Below are 23,151 nucleotides of genomic sequence, written 5' to 3' on the forward strand. Positions count from 1 at the left end.
AAGTTGTGAAAAATATAAGGGGACCCAGGGATAAACTAAGAGTAGTAAACTAGGAGAAACTTGCAAAGCCAGTTCGTTTTGGAGACAAGGGTGCTCCATTCGCTTGGTATAGGGAGAAAGCTCTGCTAACAAGGGCCTAGTTTTCTGCTTGCTGCACCTGTGTTTCTCAAATTCCCTTCAGCTCACACTACGTAGTGTGACAAGGAGCTATATTTTAGGTAGCAGGTCCAGATTCCCTGTCACAGAAAAGCATAAAAATTTAAGTTAGCTTGCTTTATTATTGTATTAGTCTTCCTTTGGAAATTATCCATTATTTAAGTAAACTACTTAAATGTTACTGTAATTGCATCTATTTCCAAAATTTATACTCCTTAACTTTTTAGGACGCTATGTAAATTAATTTTCATAGACCTAAAAATACTAAATAAATACTGCTTTTTGCTTTTAAATCATTTATGGGGAATAGACAGTTTCTTTAATGCTGGTTGTTTATCATTTCTTGTAGAGAATTACCTTCAAGTACACTTGATCCAAAGTATAGTAATGTTTTAGACAAAATAACAGCACTTGAACAGAGAAAAGTTATTTTACTATAAAAATCTTTTCCTACCAATTTTTTGAAGGAAAATGACATACAAAATGAGCTTTTACAACATTTCATTATTAAAATAGGACTACATTCTATTTAGTTGGTTAGATTCTTTTTTTTTTTTTTTTTTTTTTGGGCCAGTCCTGGGCCTTGGACTCAGGGCCTGAGCACCGTCCCTGGCTTCTTCCCGCTCAAGGCTAGCACTCTGCCACTTGAGCCACAGCACCGCTTCTGGCCGTTTTCTGTATATGTGGTGCTGGGGAATCGAACCTAGGGCCTCGTGTATCCGAGGCAGGCACTCTTGCCACTAGGCTATATCCCCAGCCCTGGTTAGATTCTTTTTAAGATAACTAGTAAGAAATTACAAGTTCGTTAGCCAGAAACAAAGGAAAATTTTATATGAAATATTTTAAGCCAATCTTTTCTTTTAGAATATTTTAAATTGCATTGTAAGCAAGCTTAGAGGTGCATGGCTCATTCCTGTAATCCCAGCTACTCAGAAGGCTGAGATCTGAAGGTTGTGGTTCAAAGCCAGCCCAGGCAGGAAAGTCCAAGAGACTCTTACCTCCAATTAACTACCACTAAAAAACAAAGGTCAAAAGTTGAGCATGTATGGCTCAAGTGGTAGATGTTAGCCTTGATCAAAAAAGCTTAGCCCCCAGGCCCTGAGTTCTATTCCCAGATTCAGCAAAAAGTAAAAAAAAATTGTAAAAGGTAATATAAAGTATCTTGTTAACACACGCTACTTGTTCTTTAAATTCAAGCATAATTCTGATGAGTTCAGTAATTAATAAAATGAACATTTAAGTACTGGCCATTTTCCTAAGGATGAGACAGAACTAACTGTATAAATATAAATTAGTGTGTTTTCTTTGTGTAATTCTGAATCTCATGTAAACGAATTTGTAGAATTAATCACCCCGTGGAAGGAATCCTCCTTGCCCTTCCTAAGTGGCGCTCCCACAGGTACAGTTGGGTTGTCCTTCTGGTTGCTTTAAGGGCACTTTAGCAGTTTTAAATTTTAAGTACTAATTTCATAGCCAGTGTCAGCTGAATTTATTGAAGTAGGTCAGACTCTGGATAAAAACTTGTTTCCCAACCCTAAAGAGAGTCATTATCTATTCTTCTATTTGTTAGAGAATGATAATAAATTCTTCCACACTGACCACAAATCTAGAGTTATTGTAGAAAAAAATCTAGACAGTTGAATTCTTTGGGTATAAGATATTACTTAACATCTTCTCTGGCTTTTATCATTTCAGTGGTCCAAAAACAAACAAGAAATAAAAATCCATTATTTTCTTCTAAATGAATTCACGTTCAATGATTATGTTCATTGAAATAGAAAAAAACATACACACACCTATAAAATACACATGTAAAAATGAGAGCAATTTATTGGGGCATTATTTTCATCTAAAATATTGTAGGTTTTCTCCAGCTTAAGCACGTTGGTTATTATTATAATTACTTTTTGGTGCTACTAGGGTTCAAACTTGTGCTTGCTAAACCTGGCATTCTACCACTTGAACTACTCTATCAATCCCATTTTTGTATGGTTATTTTCAAAATAGGGTCTTTCATTATGCCCCGGCCATTTTCTTAAGCTTTCCATTGTCACTGGGGTGACATTGATTGAGATGTAGTATCTTGGAACTTTTTATGCCTGGTCTGGCTTTGAACTGATCTCCACCTCCCAAGTGACTAGGATTACAGGCTTGAGCTACCACACCCAGCTTAATTTTTTTTATTTTTTTTGTCAGTTGTAGGGCTTGAACTAAGGGCCTGGATGCTGTCCCTTAGCCTCTTTGTGCTTAAGACTAGCACTCTACCACCTGAGCCACAGCACCACTTCCGGTTTTGGAGTGGTTAATTAGAGATAAGATTCTCACTGGGACTTTTCTCCCCAGTGTGGCTTCTAACTGCAGTCATCAGATGTCAGCCTTCTGAGTAGCTAGGATTACAGGTGTAAGCCACTTTAGCCCAGCTTAACTATGTTTTTTTGTTTTTTGTTTTTTTTTTGGCCAGTCCTGGGGCTTGGACTCAGGGCCTGAGCACTGTCCCTGGCTTCTTTGTGCTCAAGGCTAGCACTCTGCCACTTGAGCGACAGCGCCACTTCTGGCCGTTTTCTGTATATGTGGTGCTGGGGAATTGAACCCAGGGCCTCATGTATACGAGGCAGGCACTTTTGCCACTAGGCCATATCCCCAGCCCCTTAACTATGTTTTGAATGTATTATATATGCTTGTCAATGTTTCCTTTGAACTCTGGAATATATTTTTTTTCTGTCTTTAAGAACTAGGACTATTATTTGGAAACAATTAGGAAATTGTATAGTTATGTGATAAAACATGATACTGAAAGTGTAATATGAGAAGTCAATAACTAAAGGTCATTTTTTTTCCAGCTGATACAAGGGCTTGAACTCAGGGCTTTTCTGCTTAAGGCTAGTACTCTATCACTTGTGCCACAGATGTGCTTCTGACTTTTTGGTGTTAACTGAAGATAAGAGTGTGGCTGGCTTTGAACTATAGTCCTTAGATCTCAGCCGTGAGCCACTGATGCCTAGCTGGTCAATATGTTTTTAGTTTATAAGAGAAGGTTAATGGAGAACTTGAGGTGATTCTTGAAGATTGCATATGAGTTGGTAGAAGAAATGAGTGGAATAGGGGGTGGGTAGCATGAATAGAGAGGCTTATAATTTCAAGCACTCTCTCTGCTCCAATCATATCCTAGCACTCAGAAGCTTGGGCAAGAGGCTTCCAAGTTTTAGAATAGCCTGAGCTATGTAGCCAGACCCTGTCTCAAAAACAAAAGAAATTTTTTTTTTCCAAAGTCACAGGACATTTGGGGCAAGAACAAGTATTTGGACATTGCATTCAACCAGTCTTGGCATAATTGGTCTGCCATCCTAAATTAATGTTGCACATTCAGTAAATGGGAATGCAGGGACTCACATGCTCTTTGAACTTAAAAATCTTTGATGTCACACAGATAATACCTATTTATGCTATGTCAACATATTCCATGAGAATTTATCAGATGTTATGAAGAGTCTTCTAGCTGCAGATACCAAAATAAATAAGACATGGTTCTTTCTGAGAGGCTGGTGTAGTGTGTGTGTGTGTGTGTGTGTGTGTGTGTGTGTGTGTGTGTGTGCATGAATATGTGTATACTGTGTAATTAAAAAAAATTATTTGCCAGTCCTGGGGAGGCTTGAACTCAGGACATGGGCACTGTCCCTGAGATTCTTTAGCTCAAGACTAACACTCTACTACTTGAGCCACAGCACCACTTCTGGCTTTTTCTGTTTATGTGGTACTGAGGAATCACACCCAGGGCTTCATGCATGTTAGGCATGGTAGGCAAGCACTCTACTGCTAACTCATATTCCCAGCCCTGGATAATTTTTTTTTTTTTTGCCAGTCCTGGGCACTGAACTCAGGGCCTGAGCGCTGTCTCTGGCTTCTTCTTTTTTTTTTAATTAAATTTTATTGATAAGATGATGTGCAGAGAGGGTATAGTTACATAATAAGGTAGTGAGTACATTTCTTGTCATATTTGTTACTCCCTCCTTCATTTTTCTTTCCCTTCCCCAGTTCAGATAAGCATATATACAATATCCAGTATACCAGAATCATATACAGTGACCACGGGGGGTACTTCAAAGGAAATTCACCTAGTACATTAAACATTGACAACAGTAAAATCCTCCTGTTTCCATCTCTTGGAGTTCATTTTGCTTAGCCTCATATAATCATATGTATGTAGCTGTTGAGACCTTTTTATGTTTATTTAGTAATTGTTTGGTTTTAGAGAGATGATCTATCTAAAGTCGCTGACCAAAATATGTAGAAATACCATTTGAAAAGAAGTTTGTTGCTTTACAGACATGATCTCTACTGTTCTCCCCTCCCCCTCCAACAACCACATATCAGGGAGACCATGCGCCTTTGTCCTCTGTGCTTTAGGCTTGCCTCGCTCAATATTATTCATTCAAGATCTGACCATTTCCCTGTGAATGCCATTATTTTATCATTTTTTTTGCCATTAAGATTACCTTTATTTTAAGTACACATTAAACAAGAGATTGAATATCTAAAATCAAATGTAACACTTTTGAAAGAGACATATTCTAAAATAACTGATTTCAATGACAAATTAAAAATTTACTGAGTAGTCTGATTTCTAAGTTTATCTTGCTGCTTCTGTTATCTGGCTTCTTTTTGCTCAGGTCAAGCACTCTACCACTGGAGCCACAGCGCCACTTCTGGCCTTTTTCTATATATGTGGTGCTGGGGAATCAAACCCAGGGCTTCATGTATATAAGGCAAGCTCTCTTGCCACTAGGCCATATTCCCAGCCCTCCTGGATAATTTTTTAAGCTACTTAGTGTGTTATGTTGCAGAGCTGTGAATCTGCTTTTCCTATAATTACCCCATGGTAGGAATATCTTCTTGAACAGAAATTTAATATTTAAGGAGCATTGGTAGAATAGAGCCTTTTGTAAATGCAAACAATTTATTTTATTGCTCTAAAGTTGGAGAAATCTAAGTTAGATTTTAGTGCACATTAATATGTTGAACATCTTCCTATCAGACTAATCAGTATATTTGACTCTTGTGATTTTCACTTTATATGCTGACTTAGAAACTGATGTCTACCATTTTGTACTTGTCAATACTTTTGTGATCAACCACTAGTTAAATAGTGAGAGCTGGGAATGGTATCTTATACTTGTAATTTTAGCTATTCTGGAGGTGAAGATTGGGTGGGCTGCAGTTTGAGGTCAGACAGATAAAAAGTTAGTGAGATTCCATCTAAAATAAGCCAGGCCTGGTGGTCCATGCCTGTCAGAAGGCTTTAGATAGGAAGTTTGTGACCTTAGGCAAACTCGTGGCAAAAACATGAGGCCTCACTTGAAAATAACTAAAGCAAAGAAGAGTTGAGGGTGTGGCTCAAGTGGTCCAGTTTCTAGCAAGCATGAGGTCCTGAGTTTGGACCCCAATACTAACATTTTTAAAAAGGGACACAAGATAAAAACATTTCATAGGAATATTCAAAAATGCTTCATAGGAAGCAAAATGCAAACAACAAACATAAAATATTCTCTATCTATATAGCTAATTTGATATCAAAGCCTGACCTAACTAGTGGCTATGTAATAGTCTTTTTGTAGTTTGTGCTCTACTTAGGTTATTTATATTTTTTTGTAAAAGCTCTTTGTAAAAGGCATTTATAATTATGATACTTCTAAGATAGTGTAGTTGACTATTTTTTTTTTCAGCATGTAGCCCAGGCTGGTTTTAATTCAGTCCTCTGTCTTTGCCTCCCAAGTGCTGGGATTACAAGTGTGCACCGCTGCACCTGGCTTTATCCTCATGAAGTGTATCTTATAACTTGGTAATGTAAATAGTAGTTTCTGTTTATTGCATGGTTACTAGATACTATTCTGGATATTTTATACCTATTATTCTAGTAGTGTTCTAGATAAGTTATATTGATCCTGTTTATAATTTGCTAAAGGAAAGATAGGAAGGATAAGGGAGGATAAGTAATTTGCTTATCACATAGTTGCTCAGTTCTTTAGCAGTGCCAGGATTCTACCTCATCTCCCTGATTCTTTTGGTAACTGTTATGTTCTTGCCAGCATTGTCTCTACATTTCCTCCGTTCCTCCCTCCCTCTCCCTCCTTCCCTCCCTCCTCCATCCCTTCCTCCCTCCCTCCCTCCCTTCCTCTTTTCCTTCCTCCTTCCCTTCCTTTAATTAATTAATAAGTTAATCAATTAATTTTTGGGTGCTAGAGATTGAACAGAGTGCCTCCAACATGCTAGGCAGGTATATCCCAAGCCTTAGAAAATTTTTATAAAGAAATTTAAAATCACTGGTATACTAAAGTCCATTGCTGTTTCGCTGTTTTTATTTTTCATTGTAGGTGCTGGAAAACCTCCCATGTTTGGGGATTATGAAGCTCAGAGGCACTGGCAAGAAGTCACTTATAATTTACCAATCAAACAATGGTATAGACAATTTTGGCTGAATTTTATTTTTATTGTAACATACTTTATTTGAAGATATTGCATGCTTATAGCTTACTATCATTTTAGCACCATTCCTGTTTATTTATTTCCAGTGAATCTCCAGGTAAAAGTGAGTGAAAACTAGTTTTTGCTTTATAAGAAACTGAAAACAAAGTTGTATTGGTCAAAATGAATTACTTAACTTTTTTAATTACTTGATTTCTTATGGCCATATCTCTCCCAGCAGTGGTCTGGCTAATGGCCAACTGGTACTACTGAATAGGGGTAATAGATTATTTAATGGGGTTCATGTTGAATACCAGCTGGAAAACTTTAATCCTAAAGTACGAGACTATGCCTTGTAACTGTGACCCATTACAAATAGGCTTATGAACAGTGGCCTTGTAGGTTATGTAGTTTGATACATAATATTATAAGCTATGACAAAATAAACTGGATGGAAGAAGCTGCTTAGTTACAAAGGATATGACTAAGAATGTCTATGGAAGTGTAACTTTTATTTCTTGAGGCATAGCACTTATAATAAGACTTTTTCAAACACACACACATATATATATATATATATATATATATATATTTTTTTTTTTTTTTTGCCAATCTTGGAGCCTGGCATTGTCCTTGAGCCACAGCGCCACTTTCGGCCTTTTCTGTTTATATGGTACTGAGGAATTGAACTCAGGGCTCATGCATGGTAGGCATGCAGCCACATTCCCAGTCCTCAAACATAACCTTTACATTCTTTCTTTATTTGTTTTTGCCAGTCCTGGGGCTTTAACTCAGGGCCAGAGCACTGTCTCTGAGCTTCTTTTGCTCAAGGCTAGTCCACTTACCACTTGAGCCACAGTACCACTTCCAGCTTTTTTTTTGTGTATGTGGCACTGAGTAATCAAACCCAAGGCTTCATACATGCGAGGCAAGCACTCTATCACTAAGCCACATTTCCAGTTCCATCAAATATAACCTTTTAAAAAATTTTATTGTCAAATTGATGTACAGAGAGGTTACAGTTTCATATGTTAGGCCTTGGGTACATTTCTTGTACTGTTTGTTACCTCCTCCCTCATTCCCCCCCTCCCCCCTCCTCCTTTCCCTCTCCCCCCATGAGTTGTTCAGTTGCTTTACACCAAATGGTTTTGCAAGTATTGCTTTTGGAGTTGTTTGTCTTTTTATCCTTTGTCTCTCAATTTTGATATTCCCTTTCATTTCCCTAATTGTAATACAATTTTTTTTTTTTTTTTTTTTTACAATTTTTTTTTTTTTTGGTGGAACTCGGAGCCTGGATGATGTTTCTGAATTTTTTTGCTCAAGGCCAGTGCTCTATCATTGAGCCACTCCTCCACTTCCTGCTTTTTGTTGGTTAGGTAATAATCAGAGATAGGGGTCTTGTGGATTTCCTTGCCTGGGTTGGCATTGAACTGAGATCTCAGATCTCAGCCTTCTGAGTAGCCAGGATTACAAATGTGAGCCACCAGCACCCACTTCAAACATAATCTTAATTCCAAGCCTTCCTAGGACTGGGAATATAACTCAGTGGTAGAGTACTTGCTTAGCTGGGTTCTGTCCATAGTACCTCAAGACAACAACGCCTGCCTGATGGTATTTCTTTTTCAGTAAGCTAGATCTTCATGTGTTATTTGAAGTTGACTTTTCATCTTTTAAAATTGTGAATTAAAGAAATACTTTCTTTAGTGTGTCAAGACTATGAGATGCAAATTGTCTCTTTTGTTTGTATATTTTTTGTTATAGGAGTATTAGTCATTGATTAAGTCAATTAATGGAAAAATGGTCAGTCCTAATTTGCCTGGAATATCTGCTTTATGTCTTTTCATAGCTTAGTATTCTAATAGTTAAAGTTTTAAGATGAAATTCAGTTAGATGATACATGTTAAATAAATCTTGAATATTGATAATAGAATGGTGCTTTTTAATTTTCTTTTTCTTTTCTGATGTTTTTCCAGGTATTTTAACAGCAGTGATAACAATTTACAGTATTGGGGACTGGACTACCCACCTCTCACAGCTTACCATAGTTTTTTATGTGCCTATGTGTAAGTTTTTTTTCCTTGATGTAACTGAATTTTTATGTCCTCAGTAGATATAAGAAAGTCTGATCTGACTTTATTGAAGAGAGGAGAGATACCCTATAGTCCTGTTTTACTATGTATTACAAATGGATTTTAAGAAAGTACCAGAATTTGAACATTTCTCTAATTTTGTTGGAATACATGCTAGATCAAAATACAAAAACTTAGCTTTGTTTTGAAGTGGAAACATTACCAATTATACACTGATTGCTGAGAGATACTTATAATATTGGTCCCATCCAATGACCCAAGTAAGTGGAAAATATAAGTGCAAATGGTTTTCTGACTAAATGTCAAGTTAGAAACTGGAATTACTGTAATATTTCACTTTGACTTAAAATTTGGGATTGGAGTTCTTCCTTTGGAGAAATGGAATAGCTTATGGGAAATGAGACTTGTTTTAGTGGAGCCTCCTAGTTCTACCTTGTACTAGTATTTCATCTCAGACTTAAGTTTGTCAACAAAAATTTAAGGAACATTTTCATAGTATTTCTTGAGCTCATTTTCCATGTTCTGTTATTCTAACATTTAACTTTTTCATATTTTGAAAAAATAAACTATAGATTGAAAATAAACACCTAAACATCATAACAACTAGTTGTACTTTGTGGCATTCATGTTATTACAATATGATTGAAAACTTCATGTACTTTTAATACTAATTGTTTTATACCATGATTTATGATTAATAGCAGCTTATTATAGTTAATACTTATGATAACTAAAAGATTATGAACGGTAAGACCTGAGTTTTATAGCTTAAGTGATTTCACCTGGTTAAATAAAAGGAGTAAAGCTTCATCATTTACTATTAAGAGCAATGGCTAGTTTCCAAATAACTCCTGTGTCCTCTAATGTCCTTATTGCTAAAAGAGGTGAGGAATAAAGTACATGTGTATGTGTTTTGATTTGCAGGGCAAAATTTATCAATCCAGACTGGATTGCTCTCCATGTATCACGTGGATATGAGAGTCAGGAGCATAAGCTCTTCATGCGTACCACAGGTAATGATAGGAATTGAGTATCAAATTTGAGTTTTTGACAGTTTTGGATCAATTAATAAAAAGTACCTAATGATTTTAAATCTATACCATACACACACACACACACACACACACTCTCTCTCTCTCTCTCTCTCTCTCTCTCTGAGGATATTAGGCTAAAAGCATATGCAAGCTAAAAACCAAAGAAATAGAAAGGAATCATTCTGTATATTTTATTATCTCTAATTGAATCACCAAATGGGTATGTGTGTGTCCGTCCTAGGGCTTGAACTCAGGGCCTGTGCACTATCCTGAGCTTTTTTGCTCAAGGCTAGTGCTTGAGCCATAGCTCCACTTCTGGCCCTCTCTCTCGCTCTCCTTTTTCCCCACTCTCATTATTTGGAGATAAAAGTTTCATGGACTTTCCTGCCTAGGCTGTCTTTGAACCTCAGATCTCAGCCTGAGTAGCTAGGATTATGAGCCTGAGTAGCTAGGCATGAGCTACTGGTGCCTGGCTTCTAATCTTATTTTAAGCTGAGGATGCTGTTTAGGTACAGAGAGGTGAGGTACATAACTTCTCTGAGGTTGCATAGCTGTGTATTTGCAGTTTTTGTTGGTTAGATAGCTGCTTCCATGTCCTAGATTTAGGTTCTTTTCACCTTTTTCTTAAAGTCAACCTCAAGTTGTATCTCATACATCTGTAGTTGGGCATTGTTGCTAAATTTAATAATCTTTCACACTTTTCATTTCAACATTGTGGTCCTGGGGATTAAATCCAGGGGCATGTCCATGCAAGTGCCCTACCACTGATCTGCACCCACAGGGTCATTTTTAACTTGAGTACCTGTGTGTGCTGTTCTAGGAGTTTGGAAGTAACAAGTTTAGCTTTCTTTATAAGCTTTCTATCAAGATTTTAATGCTTAGCTGGGCCTTCTCATTAATTAGTCTTAAATTTACTCAGTGAAATCTTTTTGTCAGTCTGGTTTTATAGAATCTTCAGGCTCAGGAGATTACTTATCTTGTCTGTCTTTCTCTTTATCAGATCTTTTTCCTTCTCCTCCAGTGCTTTATTCCTTTGCCAACTATGTTCTCACTATCTGAACCATTATCTGTATTTTTAGGAAACCCAGTCTTTAGAATGCCTTCTTCTATTTTCAGAGAATCCTGGTCATTAAAATTTTCCTTTCTTGGGCTGGGGATATAGCCTAGTGGCAAGAGTGCCTGCCTCGGATACACGAGGCCCTAGGTTCGATTCCCCAGCACCACATATACAGAAAACGGCCAGAAGCGGCGCTGTGGCTCAAGTGGCAGAGTGCTAGCCTTGAGCGGGAAGAAGCCAGGGACAGTGCTCAGGCCCTGAGTCCAAGGCCCAGGACTGGCCAAAAAAAAAAAAAAAAAAAAAAAAAAAAATTTCCTTTCTTTTTTTTTTGTCAGTTCTGGAGCTTAAACTCAGTGCCTGAGCACTGTCCCTGGCTTCTTTTTGCTCAAGGCTAGCACTCTACCTCTTAAGCCATAGTGCCACTTCTGGACGTTTCTGTTTATGTGGTACTGAGGAATCGAACCCAGGGCTTCGTGCATGCTAGGCAAGCACCCTACCAGTAACCCACATTCCCAGCCCCAAATTTTTCTTTTTACATTATAACTTCCTTGTCGTTCTAGGTTCAGTTTTCTTAGGTTATAGAGAACATATTTGTTATTTTATTTCTTTATATACCTAATGATCTATGATAATTTGAAATCATTCCTCCAGGTTGAATATTCTTTAACTATTCCTTAGATAACCAGTGTGGGAGTGTTTCTGTTTGTCTGTCTTTTTTTTTTTCTTTTTGAGAGCAAGGTCTTGTTCTATAGCCCAGGCTAGCCTCATTTGAAATCCTCCTGCCTCAGTCTTCTGAGGTGTTGGGATTATACCATACTGGGCTTTTAAATTTTTATTTATTTATTTTTTGGTGCTAGAATTGATCATGCTAGGCAGTTGCTTTACTACTGAGCTACATCCACGGTATCATCTTAAATGTATCATTTGTAGATGAATGTAGTTTGTACACAGTAACACTGACAGTTTACTATCATTTAACCTTTTTCTATGTATTACATTTAGTAAGATACAAGAAAATGTCTTTGGATTGCTAGGTTGTCCTATTGGAGAATACATTTCCCTATTAGTTCTTCTAAAAGAACTGCTTATTTTGAACACACACACACACACACACACAGATATTTATCTGTCTACCAGAAGGAAAATACCACAGGCTGGTTACCGAACTCTTGATTTTCTTTATATGTTGGAATTAAGGCCATGAGCCAATGTACCCAACTCCCTCAAGCTCTTTTTTTTTTTTTATTTTTGGCCAGTCCTGGGCCTTGGACTCAGGGCCTGAGCACTGTCCCTGGCTTCTTCCCACTCAAGGCTAGCACTCTGCCACTTGAGCCACAGCGCCGCTTCTGGCCGTTTTCTGTATATGTGGTGCTGGGGAATCGAACCTAGGGCCTCGTGTATCCGAGGCAGGCACTCTTGCCACTAGGCTATATCCCCAGCCCCTCCCTCAAGCTCTTTATGTGCATTAATTAGCTAAAATTTACTTTTCCTTCCCTTTCCCCTCATCTCCCTTTTTCCATTCCTTTCTTTCCTCTCCCTCCCTTTCCTCTTTCTCTTACCCTTCTACCTACACACTTACTTACCCACCTACCTACCTGCCTGCCTACCTACCTACCTGGTTTGTGGTACCAGTAGTTGAACTTGGACCTCAGGCTTGCTAGGAAGGTACTTTGCCTCTTGAGTTTGCTATACCTCCATCTCTATAAAATATTAATATTTAAAAATGATTCTCCTATGGGCCTAGAACTAGTAGGTCATGTTTGTAATCCAGCCAATCAGAAGGTTGAGAGTTGAGCATTTCAAAGCCAACAAGGCAAAAAAGTCTTGAGACCATCTTCAGTTAACCATCAAAATGCCAAATTGGTGGCATGGCTCAAGTAGTAGTTTACCAGCTTTGAGTGACAAAGCTGAGAGTGAGGCTCTGAGTTCAGACACCAGTACTAGTTTGCACACACACATACACACACACACATACACACACACTAAACAAACACAGACATACACATTCTCTTACAAATCACATTTGAATTGTTCTCATCAGAAAATTCAGAGTATACAGATACTTAGGAAAATGATACCTTTTCTTGCTTTGAGCATTCTTCATTTTTAAGCTAACTTATGGAATGCATGAGTTGTTAGGGAAAATGAAGAAACTGTTTTGTAATATAGCATTTGAAATTAGGCACAAGTGAAGCAAACAGAAGGGGTTAATTGTGTCAGGAACTTACCAATAGTGGGTATGTGCCTAATCTCAATCAGAGTTGAGAAAGAAAGTCAGTTAATAGATTGTTAGAGATCCCCATGTAGTCATCATGCTTGAAATTATTTGCTTGTGTTTCAGTTTTGATTGCTGATTTGCTGATTTACATACCTGCAGTGGTTTTGTACTGTTGTTGTTTAAAAGAAATTTCAATTAAGAAAAAGGTAAGTTTTAAAACAATCAGAAATTTATGTATTTATATTTATTTTTTGCCAGGTCTGGGGTTGAACTCTGGGACTGGGTGCTGTCCTTGAGCCACAGCTCCACTCCAGCCTTTTGTGGTTAATTGGAGTTAATCTCATGGACTTTTCTTCCCTAGCTGGGTTTGAACCACAGTCCTCAGATCTCAGTTTCCTGAGTAGCTAAGATTATAGGCAGGAGCCTCTGGTACCTGGCTCTGAAATTAATTAATCAGTTGAACTAAGAAAAAGGTAAATTTTAAAGCAGTTGCATTTTATCTCTGAAATTTATTTTTATTCTTTGCTGGTCTTGGGGCTTGACCTCTGGGCCTGGGTGTTGTCCCTGAGCTTTTTCACTCAAGGCTAGCACTCTACCACTTTGAGCCACAGTGCCACTTCTGGTTTTCTGGTGGTTAACTGGAGATAAGAGTCTCACATACTTTCCTGCCCAGGCTGGCTTCAAACCATGATCCTCAGATCTTACCTTCCTGAGTAGTTAACTAGTATTATAGGTGTGAGCCTCCATCACCTGGCTTGAGATTTATTTTTATTACCTTATACTGCCTGGGTGATATGGCTCAAACTTATAATGTTTGATATTTGGGCAGCAAAGATCGGAGGATTGTGGTTCAAGGCAGCCTGGGCATAAAAGTTCACAGGACTCCATCTCAACCAATTGCTGAGCACAGTGGTATGTGACTATCATCCCCAGTGACATGAGAAAGTGCAAGTAGGATCACAGCTCAGGCTAGTCTGGGCATAAAAGCATTCCTACTTCAAAAATAACTGATGCAAAAAAGGGATTGGTGCAGTGGATTAGATAGTAGAGTGCCTGCCTCGCAAGTGTGAGGCTCTGGTTCAACCCCCAATATTTTCCATACCGCTCACCCCCCAAAAAGGGATTTACTGTTCATCCCCCCACCCCAAAAAAAGGATAATGAGGCTGAGAGCACTATATTGTCTATCAATTAATTTTCATTGAGAAAACAGTATCATAATTATTTAATGTCCTACTATAGTAATGATGACAATACTGAAGTTCGTTCTACTATGTACATAGTGAATTTATTGCTTAACTGATAAATACAAATTTTGAGCTGGAGTGACTGATGGAACTGAACAGGCATTTTGAATAGTTGCTGTAATCTTCTCAGTCGCAGTTAGACACTTCTTTTATGACCATTTTACATTTAATGATTAGATAGGTTAATCATCAGATTAACCTCTGATTTATATATCTAAAAATACTTTCTTTGACAAATAACCTTTAGTGATTTTTCCTTTTGAATGAAGGGTCTTAAGTCACTTCCTTAAAAACACCAGTGTGTAAAACTATGCAAATGGAATATTTTAATAAAAAACACCTTAGGAAAACGGAACATTTGCTATTATATAAATAAAGGCTACACCTTTACCCTGTTTGAGTACTGAAATTACTTATTTCACAATGTTTTTCTTCACAGGTTGCTAATGCATTGTGCATATTGCTGTATCCAGGTCTTATTCTTATTGATTATGGACATTTTCAGTATCCTTTACTAATTTAGAAATAAAATCAGTCACATAATTTGAAATCTAGATTTAATTCATTTAATGTCATCCAATAATGTTGTACATGCTAAGGTGCTAATAGGAACTATTTATGCAATGACAAGAGATGAGTGTTATAGTTTGGATATGAAATGTCCCCCCAACACTCAGTGTATAAGGCCTGGTCCTTGATGCACTGCTCAGAGGTGGGGCTTTTATGAAGTGACTGGATCATGAGAGCTCTAACCTAATGAATGGGTGAATCAATTGATGGATTTTTAATTTCATGGCATTATTGGGAAATAGTAGAAAGTAGGAATTGGGGACTAGCTAGAGGAAGTCCATAACTGGGGATTGTGCCCTGGAAGGATAGCTAACTTGTCCTTGGCCCTGTGCTTCCTGTGCAGCATGAGGATCATGAAGCTCATGAGACCTTGTTTTAAAAAAAAATTATTTACCAGATTTTAAAATTATTATTTTAAAATATGATACTTCATTTAGAAAACTATTCAAAACAAATAGGCATCCCATTGAATTGGCAAAGTATATTCATATCAAGAAATAGAACATTGCTTTTGTATATATACTCCCAATTACTTGCTTTTTTTTCCCCCAAAGGTGTACTGCTAGTACTACTATAGTTTAGTTCTGCCATTAGATATTCCTTTGTGTTTGGTGTTTGGGCTCAACATTTTGTTTGTGTGACTTGTGCATGTATTTGTGTGTATAGCTATAGTTGTTACATTGCTTTTCAGTATTCCACTGCATGAACAGAGATAGTTCTGTTACTGATAGACATTTGATTTGTTCTAGATTTGAACTATGATAAATACTGCTGTTACAAACATTCTTGTATTTCTCTGTGCACATATAAATGTTTTCATGGGTGCAGTTGTTGAGTTACAAGGTTTATGTCCAATTTTAGATAATCTCAAATTTTTTTTTTTTGCCAGTCCTGGGCCTTGGACTCAGGGCCTGAGCACTGTCCCTGGGTTCTTTGTGCTCAAGGCTAGCACTCTGCCACTTGAGCCGCAGCGCCACTTCTGGCCATTTTCTGTATATGTGGTGCTGGGGAATCGAACCAAGGGCTTCTTGTATACGAGGCAAGTGCTCTTGCCACTAGGCCATATCCCCAGCCCAATCTCAAATTATTTTTAAGTGTAGAATACCAGTTAACATTCTGACTAGCAATGGTATAATAGGCTTGGCACCATTGTCCCACACCTGTAATCCTAGCTATTTGGGAGGCTAAGATCAGAGGGCTGGGATTTGAGGCCAGCTCTGGGCAAACACGAGACCCCCTTCTCCACCAATAATAGCTGGGTGTGATGGTGCACACCTATCATCCAAGCTATGTGGGAGGCTGAGATTAGGATTGAGCTTCTGACTCCAGCCTAGGGAGAAATATTCATGAGAGAAAGTTGGGTATCAGGACAGGAAATGTAAGGTAGGTAAGTGGCTTACATCTAGGTGTGTGCCCAAGAAAAAGTGAAACCCTGTCTGCAAATAACCAGTACAAAAAAGGCCTGGAGGCATGGCTAAATAGTAGAGGTTTGCCTAACAGTTCTTTGCCAAACACCAGAAAATCAAGCAACTGCAATTAATAACTGAATACTGGAAGAGCTCCGGATATTCTCTATTTTTCTGATCCTCATTTTCATTTTAGACATTCTGGTAAATTTGTATCTTCCTTGTGATTGGAATTAAACTTTTTTTTTTTTTTTTAACTCAGGGCTTAGGGATTGTCCCTAAGCCTCTTTGTGCTCAAAGCTAGTGCTCTACTACTTGAGCCACAGTGCCACTTCTGGTTTTCTGGTTGGGTAAGTGGTAAGTGGATCTAAGAGCCTCATGGTCTTTCCTGCCCAGGCTGGCTTCAAACCGCGATCCTCAGATATCAGCCTCCTGAGTAGGTAGGATTTCAGATGTGATCCACTGGAGCCTGGTTGCCTTTTTTAAAAAAAGTTTTGAGACAGAGTCTTTCTGTATGGGTCAGACTGGTGTAGAACTCATGTGCCCAGGCTGGCCTCCAAGTCACAGTCCTCCTGCCTCAACTTCCTAAGTACAAGGATTATGGATATGTGTAACCAAGTTTGACCAATAAGTTTCCATTTCTACTGAGATGTGGCTTTCATTTCCTACTTAGATAGGGCTTTCATAGTACATATATTATTTTTAAACTATATAGGAAATATACTTGATAAATGTAAGACCTTATTTTAATTATTGAGATAATTTCCTTAACATTGGAACATATATAATTCTGTGAGTCTTGGCTTTGCTCTATGGGGTGTTCTTGGAGTGTCTTGTGACTGGGACCTGCTTGGGTCACTGGCATTTTGCTTAGCTATAAATTATAAACAGATGGAACTTTACCACTCTTTGCCATTTTTTTGCTTTTTACTTGGCAAATGTTTTAAAAAAGGCCTTAAAGGAAAGGGGTGAGTGACTTTTAATCTTTGGATAGAATTCAGACTTTTTCTTCAGAGAACTAGTTTGGCATACTTACTTGGAGGAAGGTAGTCTTTGATTTTGCTTTATGTTGATTTCTTACAAATGCACTGGCTGTAGATGGATGGGAAGAAAGTGACTGAGTTATGTTCTGTATTCTAGAGAAATACTTTCCTCATTGTATCTTTTCTGAAGGTGAAGAAATATGGAGTTTGTTAAGTGCATTGCTGTAGATTTCATTATATTAGAGCTTATTACATTATATACTTACTAGAAATATGTCCCCATTTGACATTTTTCTTTATGGCTACATCCCTTTTTCCCCCATAGAAATGTCATCCAAGTTAAATATTAATTAGATTGGCACTAACAGCTTTTTGTTGGAGTGGTGCACATTTTAACAGTTGTGAAATTTTCAAGTCTGTTGTGAGCAGACTCTCCTCTTACAAGCCCCATCGTAAATCTGTATTGGTAGCATAGCCACTAAATAGACATTTGCACTCATTGTATTCCATGAGATTCACATTAATTTTGCAGACCGGTTTATCTTTCCCTATCTTACTGCTCCCCTCTGGTTTTTTTCTAGGTGTGTGCTGCTAATGAAGCTGGTTTGTATCGTTGTGGCTTCCTTCACTCTCTGTTGGCTTCCATTCTTTACAGAATGGGAACAAACGCTGCAGGTTCTAAGAAGACTTTTTCCAGTTGATCGTGGGTTATTTGAGGCATGTTTCAAAACTTAGTACTGTCATTCCTGTCTGTTACTGTAACTGTAGCCTTTGGGGAGTTCATGTAGAAGAACAGGAATAGGAACCTCAGCTGCTTTTCTCATACAACCATTCCCTGCCAGCTACTTAAACCAGTATGGAACCTTGAACACAGTGGGTGTTTTCTAGGACATTGCATGAATTGGTGGTGTTTTTTCTTTCTTTCTTTCTTTCTTTTTAGCCACCATTAGATTCATAATTCAGTTGTGCATTTTTCCAGTGAAATTGGGTCATGATGAAAGATAACATGAGAAGTTGTAGATAAAAAGTTAAGAGCTCTGCAATTTTTTGGTTTTTAGTCTGAGGAAATTATTTGTTAAACTGATAATCATGTTTGCTTCTGAAAGGACTCATAATTCCTTATGAGATATGTAACCTTCATCCATAGTAATTTTTAATGGGATCTTTCATTTCATTTAATGCTAGTTTAATCACTCTTGTTAAACTTTTATTACATGAATAATTTGATCATTTAGATTTAGTAATTAAATTAAACAAACCATTTTTCTGAAACAAGACCTTTTAATAAGGTTAGAGACAACATATTTATAGATAATTTGCTTTTGAAAAACATTTCTTTAAGAAAGAATTAGTGCATATATATCTTTTTAATATTGGAATTTATAAATCTCATCGTTCAGTGTATTTATCTTTCAGTATGTTTATAGGAGGATGGAAGCAGTGTTTGGCAAGAAACTAAGAACGGAATTATAGTGAAGGAATTGGTATATGTGACTATGTACACAGGGATGATGGTGGTGCTGATATAGATGATGAGCATTAATCATCATTGTTACTATTCCTTACTAGATACCAGATCCTTCTTTGTGATTTTATTTGATCATTATTCTGTCTTTAAGTGGGAATAGGTGTCATTATCACCTTACAGATAAGAAAACAGATCAGAGATACATACAACTACTGTGTGGTAGGGCTGAGATTTGAACTTTTGACAACTGTGTTCCTAACTCTTTAATAATCTCTAATACCTATATAAAGAAAAAAATTATCTCCCAGTGAAAGCTACCTAGTTATTTGCTGTACTTACCATTTTAGAAATGATATTTATCATCCAGGCACCAGTAGATTATGTAATAATAGCTACTCAGGAGCCTGAGGGATAGAGGATTACAGTTTAAAGCCAGCCTGGGCAGAAAAGTCCTTTAGACTGTCTCCAAAAGAACAAACAAAAAGCTGAGTTGGAGGTGTGGGTCAAATGATAGGATACCAAACAAGCAAACAAGCATGAGGCTGAGTTCAAATTACAGTACTGGTTAAAAACAAAAGGAAATGGTATTTATCGTGGTAATTATAAAGCTGGGTATCAGGCATTTTTGATAGTGTTGCCGCTCTCTTCCATTTTTCCATTCAGTGTTGCCCCTCCAATTCTGAAGATATTTTGTTTGATCTGGTGGGGGAACATAGGATGATACAGTAGCAGGATGGGTTTTATGACCAGGAGAGCCTTCAATTACAGATTTAATTTTGAAAGTGATTCTTGAGCAGCTACTAGTTTTTCTTTTTTCTTTTTTTAAACATTTTGATTTATTAGCTATTAGCTCTTGTTATTGCTAGTATCTAGTGGATTGCTCTAAATAAATTCAGATGTGTGATTTAGTTAGCTAAGTGTAATGTGTTTTATCAGCAAGAAAAGATTCCTGAGTACAATTTTTTTTTTTTTTTGGTCAGTCCTAGGCTGTGAACTCAGGGCTTGAGCACTGTCCCTGGCTTCTTTTTTGCTCAAGGCTAGCACTTTGCCACTTGAGCCACAGCGCCACTTCTGGCCATTTTCTGTATATGTGGTGCTGAGGAATCAAACCCAGGGCCTCATGTATAGGAGGCAAGCACTCTTGCCACTAGGCCATATTCCCAGCCCCCTGAGTACAATTTCTAAAGGAATAACTTTAGGAATATATTTAGGATAGCATACTGCTCTTTGAAAAAATATTAAGTATTTCTTTGAAACATCTACAGTATAGTTAATGGTTTATATTAGTTCCAGTTGCAAAACGACTAAAGAAATATGTTTAGAGTGTAGGTGTATGTTTATTGATGAAGAATTTAATCTTTGTCATAAATGTGAATAGGTTTTATATGTTTTAATTTTACTTATTTTTTAGTATTTAAGGGTTGTACTTTAATAACTTTCCAATTATGCCAAATGTAAATCTAACAAATCTCTCTTAAGGATAAAGTTGCCAATGTCTGGTGCAGTTTCAATATTTTCCTGAAGATTAAGGACATTTTGCCACGTCATATCCAGATAATAATAAGGTAAGAGACATAGTTTATAAATGATGTTATATAAGTTATTCCAAAATTAAGTAATGTCATTAATCTGGCAATATTAGGGAATGAAATATTTATTAGTGATTTTTTTTCACTTAAACCTCTGCCTCTATACAATGCATACAATACATGTTGGTTGTTTTTTTGTTGTTGATTTCTTTTTGTTTGTTTTTTTAAGTGGTGCTGGGGATCGGACCCAGGGTCTTGTATGTGCTAGGCAAGCACTTCAACATTGAGATACACTACCAGTCTAATAAAACTGATAGGAAAGTTTTTATGTATTTTAACTTCCTACTTGAACAGAAAAAATATTAAGCATGATTTGACATCATCTTGAAGAGTTATGTTCTTCAGAATTATATCAGCCAAAGTTAACCAGAGAAATAGAAGAATTGGGAGATTACTGAGAATACCCCTCATAGTCCACCCAAACAGGAAGCATGCTGGCAGGGAATCTGGGGGGCTTTAGCTTAGCCTAGCTAAATCACACAATCACTGGAACTGGGAACATGTTGCTGTATTAGTTTATATACTTTTTTCAGGGCCTTCAGGACTATAGTCCTTGGTATTAAGTGGCTCCAGCTCAGCTGTTTGCTGAATACATGTCTGTTTCCTAGTGTTTCCTCCCTTTGGCCAGCCCTAAGGGAAGCTCCACTAGCTTCCGGCTTTCTCTCAAATAATTTGCTCTTTCTGATCTGTGATGGGCTTGAAAACCAGATTGTTAGCTTTTGTGAAATGAGAGTTAGAGGCGTTCTTTTGGGAGCAAGTTTATGTATATTTGTGTTAAAAACGTATTGTGTCTTTACACCTGCTTTTCTTATAGTAAATGTTCGACAATTGGCCTCCAACTATATAGCTTTGTATATTTCTGTACATGGTATTAGATACTATAGTGTCATATAGCCATGTATAGTCTACACATAATCCAATGTGTAGATTTTGTTTAAATGTTACTTGGTTTTAAATTTAATAAATAGAATAAGCTTTAGTTTAAAATAAACTTAAATTGATAAAAATGTGATCTTTATATTTTAGAAAATGTTTGTTTTAGCTAATTTATATGACTACAAAAACCCACATAATTTATTTTTATTGTTTAGCTTTTGTTTTACATTTTTGAGTTTGCTTCCTGCATGCATAAAGTTAACACTTCAGCCCTCACCCAAAGGATTCAAATTTACTTTGGTAAGTTTCATTACTTTAGATAATGAATTCCGCTCTAACTGATCTTTTAAAAGAATTGATAGTCATTTTCTTGCTTTGAATAAAAATTACTGGTTTGGGAAATAAGACATTCATTTATAGGCAATTACTGAGTTTCCCATATTAAGATGCTATGTTGGGCACAAGGCTAAGCAGTCAGGACATTCCAGTTTATTTAAACAATTGTTCAATTTCTATTTTGTATTGATTAATGAGAGGAAATAAGAAATAGTGGTGATAAACATACTTAAATAATTATGGTATCAAGCATATGGTGTTAAGTCTGTCAGGTACAAATCAAGTCCTATGATGGTATGGGAAAGGGAGACATTGGAGAAAGATTTTAGACAGCTGCTTACAGCAAATGGGATTTGAGCCAAGATTTGGAATAGGAAAATTATAGCAGAAGAGAAATTCACAACCAGAAGAGATCAAAGTAGGAAAGGAAATGTTTTGACAAATCTTTTAAGCAATAAAATTTGTGGTGTGTGTGTGTGTGTGTGTGTGTGTGTGTGTGTGTGTGTGTGTGTACACGTGTGTTCAGAGCAGGAAAGAGAGGTAAAGGTCAAAAACAGTAGACCAGATTACAGATAATTTTGAATGTCTTGTTGAATGGTTAGGAGTTTAATCTATATACAAGAGGAATGAAAAAATTGAGGGTGGGGAAGGGGTAGATCTGTTTTATGAAGGTGACATGTCAGTTTAAAGATGGTATGTTTCCTATAGTTTAGGGTTTTTCTGAGTGGGTTTATAAATTCTTCCTGGTATATTTCTTTCTTTTGTGGGGGCAATAAGGGTTTGAAATCAGGGCCTCATGCTGGCTAGATAGGTGCTTTACTGTTAAGCCCACCTCCAGCTCTGGTTTTTGTTACTTTTGTTACTTTTTCAGTATAGAACCTTACTTCCTGTTGGGTGTGCTTGCATCTTGATCTGAGTATTTTAGACCTCTTGTAGTTTCTGGAATACCAGGCATATGCCACTGCATCTACTTTCCTTCCTTGAGATGGAGTCATAAGGACTTTCCTGTCTAGGGTGGCCTGGAACTTCTGTCTTTCCAATCATGTCCTCTTACATAGTTTAGGATGAGAGATGTATGTTACTATAGCTCTGTTGTGCCCAAGGTGGTTTTTTGTTTTTGTTTTTGTATGATACAAAGTCTCTATGTAGCTCAGGATGGCATAGACCTTTCTTCCTTCCTCCCTCCCTCCCTCTTTCCCTCCCTCCCTCCCTCCTTTCCTCCTTTCTTTCTTTTTTGGCCGGTCATAGGCTAGTGTTCCAACACTTGAGCCACAGTGCCACTTGGGGTTTTTCTGAGTAGTTTATTGGAGATAAGAGTCCTCTTAGAGTTTACTGTTGGGGCTGTCTTCAAACTGTGATCCTCAGATCTTAGCCTCCTGAGTAGCTAGGATTACAGGTGTGAGGCCCTGGCACCTGGCTTGGCATAGACTTTTTATCTTTCTTTCTGCCTCATTCTTCCAAGTACTGAGATTATGGGTGTGTGATGTCATGCCTAGTTTCATTTTAATTATCTTTTTATTGATGGTTTTTAAAAGTTTCATTCTCAGAATGAACTACGAATGAGCTACGAATGAGCATGTTATCTATTGTTAATATTTAGATAGGTTTGACATGATTAGTAATACTTTGTGTTTTCAAAAGACTTAACTAATTGTTTTTCAATT

At 37.2% G+C, this 23,151-nt stretch overlaps 1 protein-coding gene across 7 annotated transcripts in view; it reads left to right on the top strand.

The window, feature by feature from the left end:
• Positions 1-23,151, top strand: part of Alg6 (ALG6 alpha-1,3-glucosyltransferase) — a 39,647-nt gene that overhangs the window by 5,181 nt on the left and 11,315 nt on the right. For 5 of the 7 annotated variants that reach the window (XM_048351465.1, XM_048351466.1, XM_048351467.1 and 2 more), the window contains 9 exons: positions 6,525-6,609; positions 8,589-8,678; positions 9,630-9,718; positions 13,138-13,220; positions 14,699-14,763; positions 17,018-17,203; positions 17,800-17,935; positions 20,166-20,251; positions 21,367-21,451. In XM_048351465.1, coding sequence (XP_048207422.1) covers positions 6,525-6,609; positions 8,589-8,678; positions 9,630-9,718; positions 13,138-13,220; positions 14,699-14,763; positions 17,018-17,203; positions 17,800-17,935; positions 20,166-20,251; positions 21,367-21,451 — 905 coding nt within the window. The remainder of the gene's footprint in view (positions 1-6,524; positions 6,610-8,588; positions 8,679-9,629; positions 9,719-13,137; positions 13,221-14,698; positions 14,764-17,017; positions 17,204-17,799; positions 17,936-20,165; positions 20,252-21,366; positions 21,452-23,151) is intronic. The other 2 variants (XM_048351469.1, XM_048351471.1) reach the window with 2 other exon arrangements.

Source organism: Perognathus longimembris, chromosome 7 (assembly GCF_023159225.1).
Source record: "Perognathus longimembris pacificus isolate PPM17 chromosome 7, ASM2315922v1, whole genome shotgun sequence".
Lineage (NCBI taxonomy): Eukaryota > Metazoa > Chordata > Mammalia > Rodentia > Heteromyidae > Perognathus > Perognathus longimembris.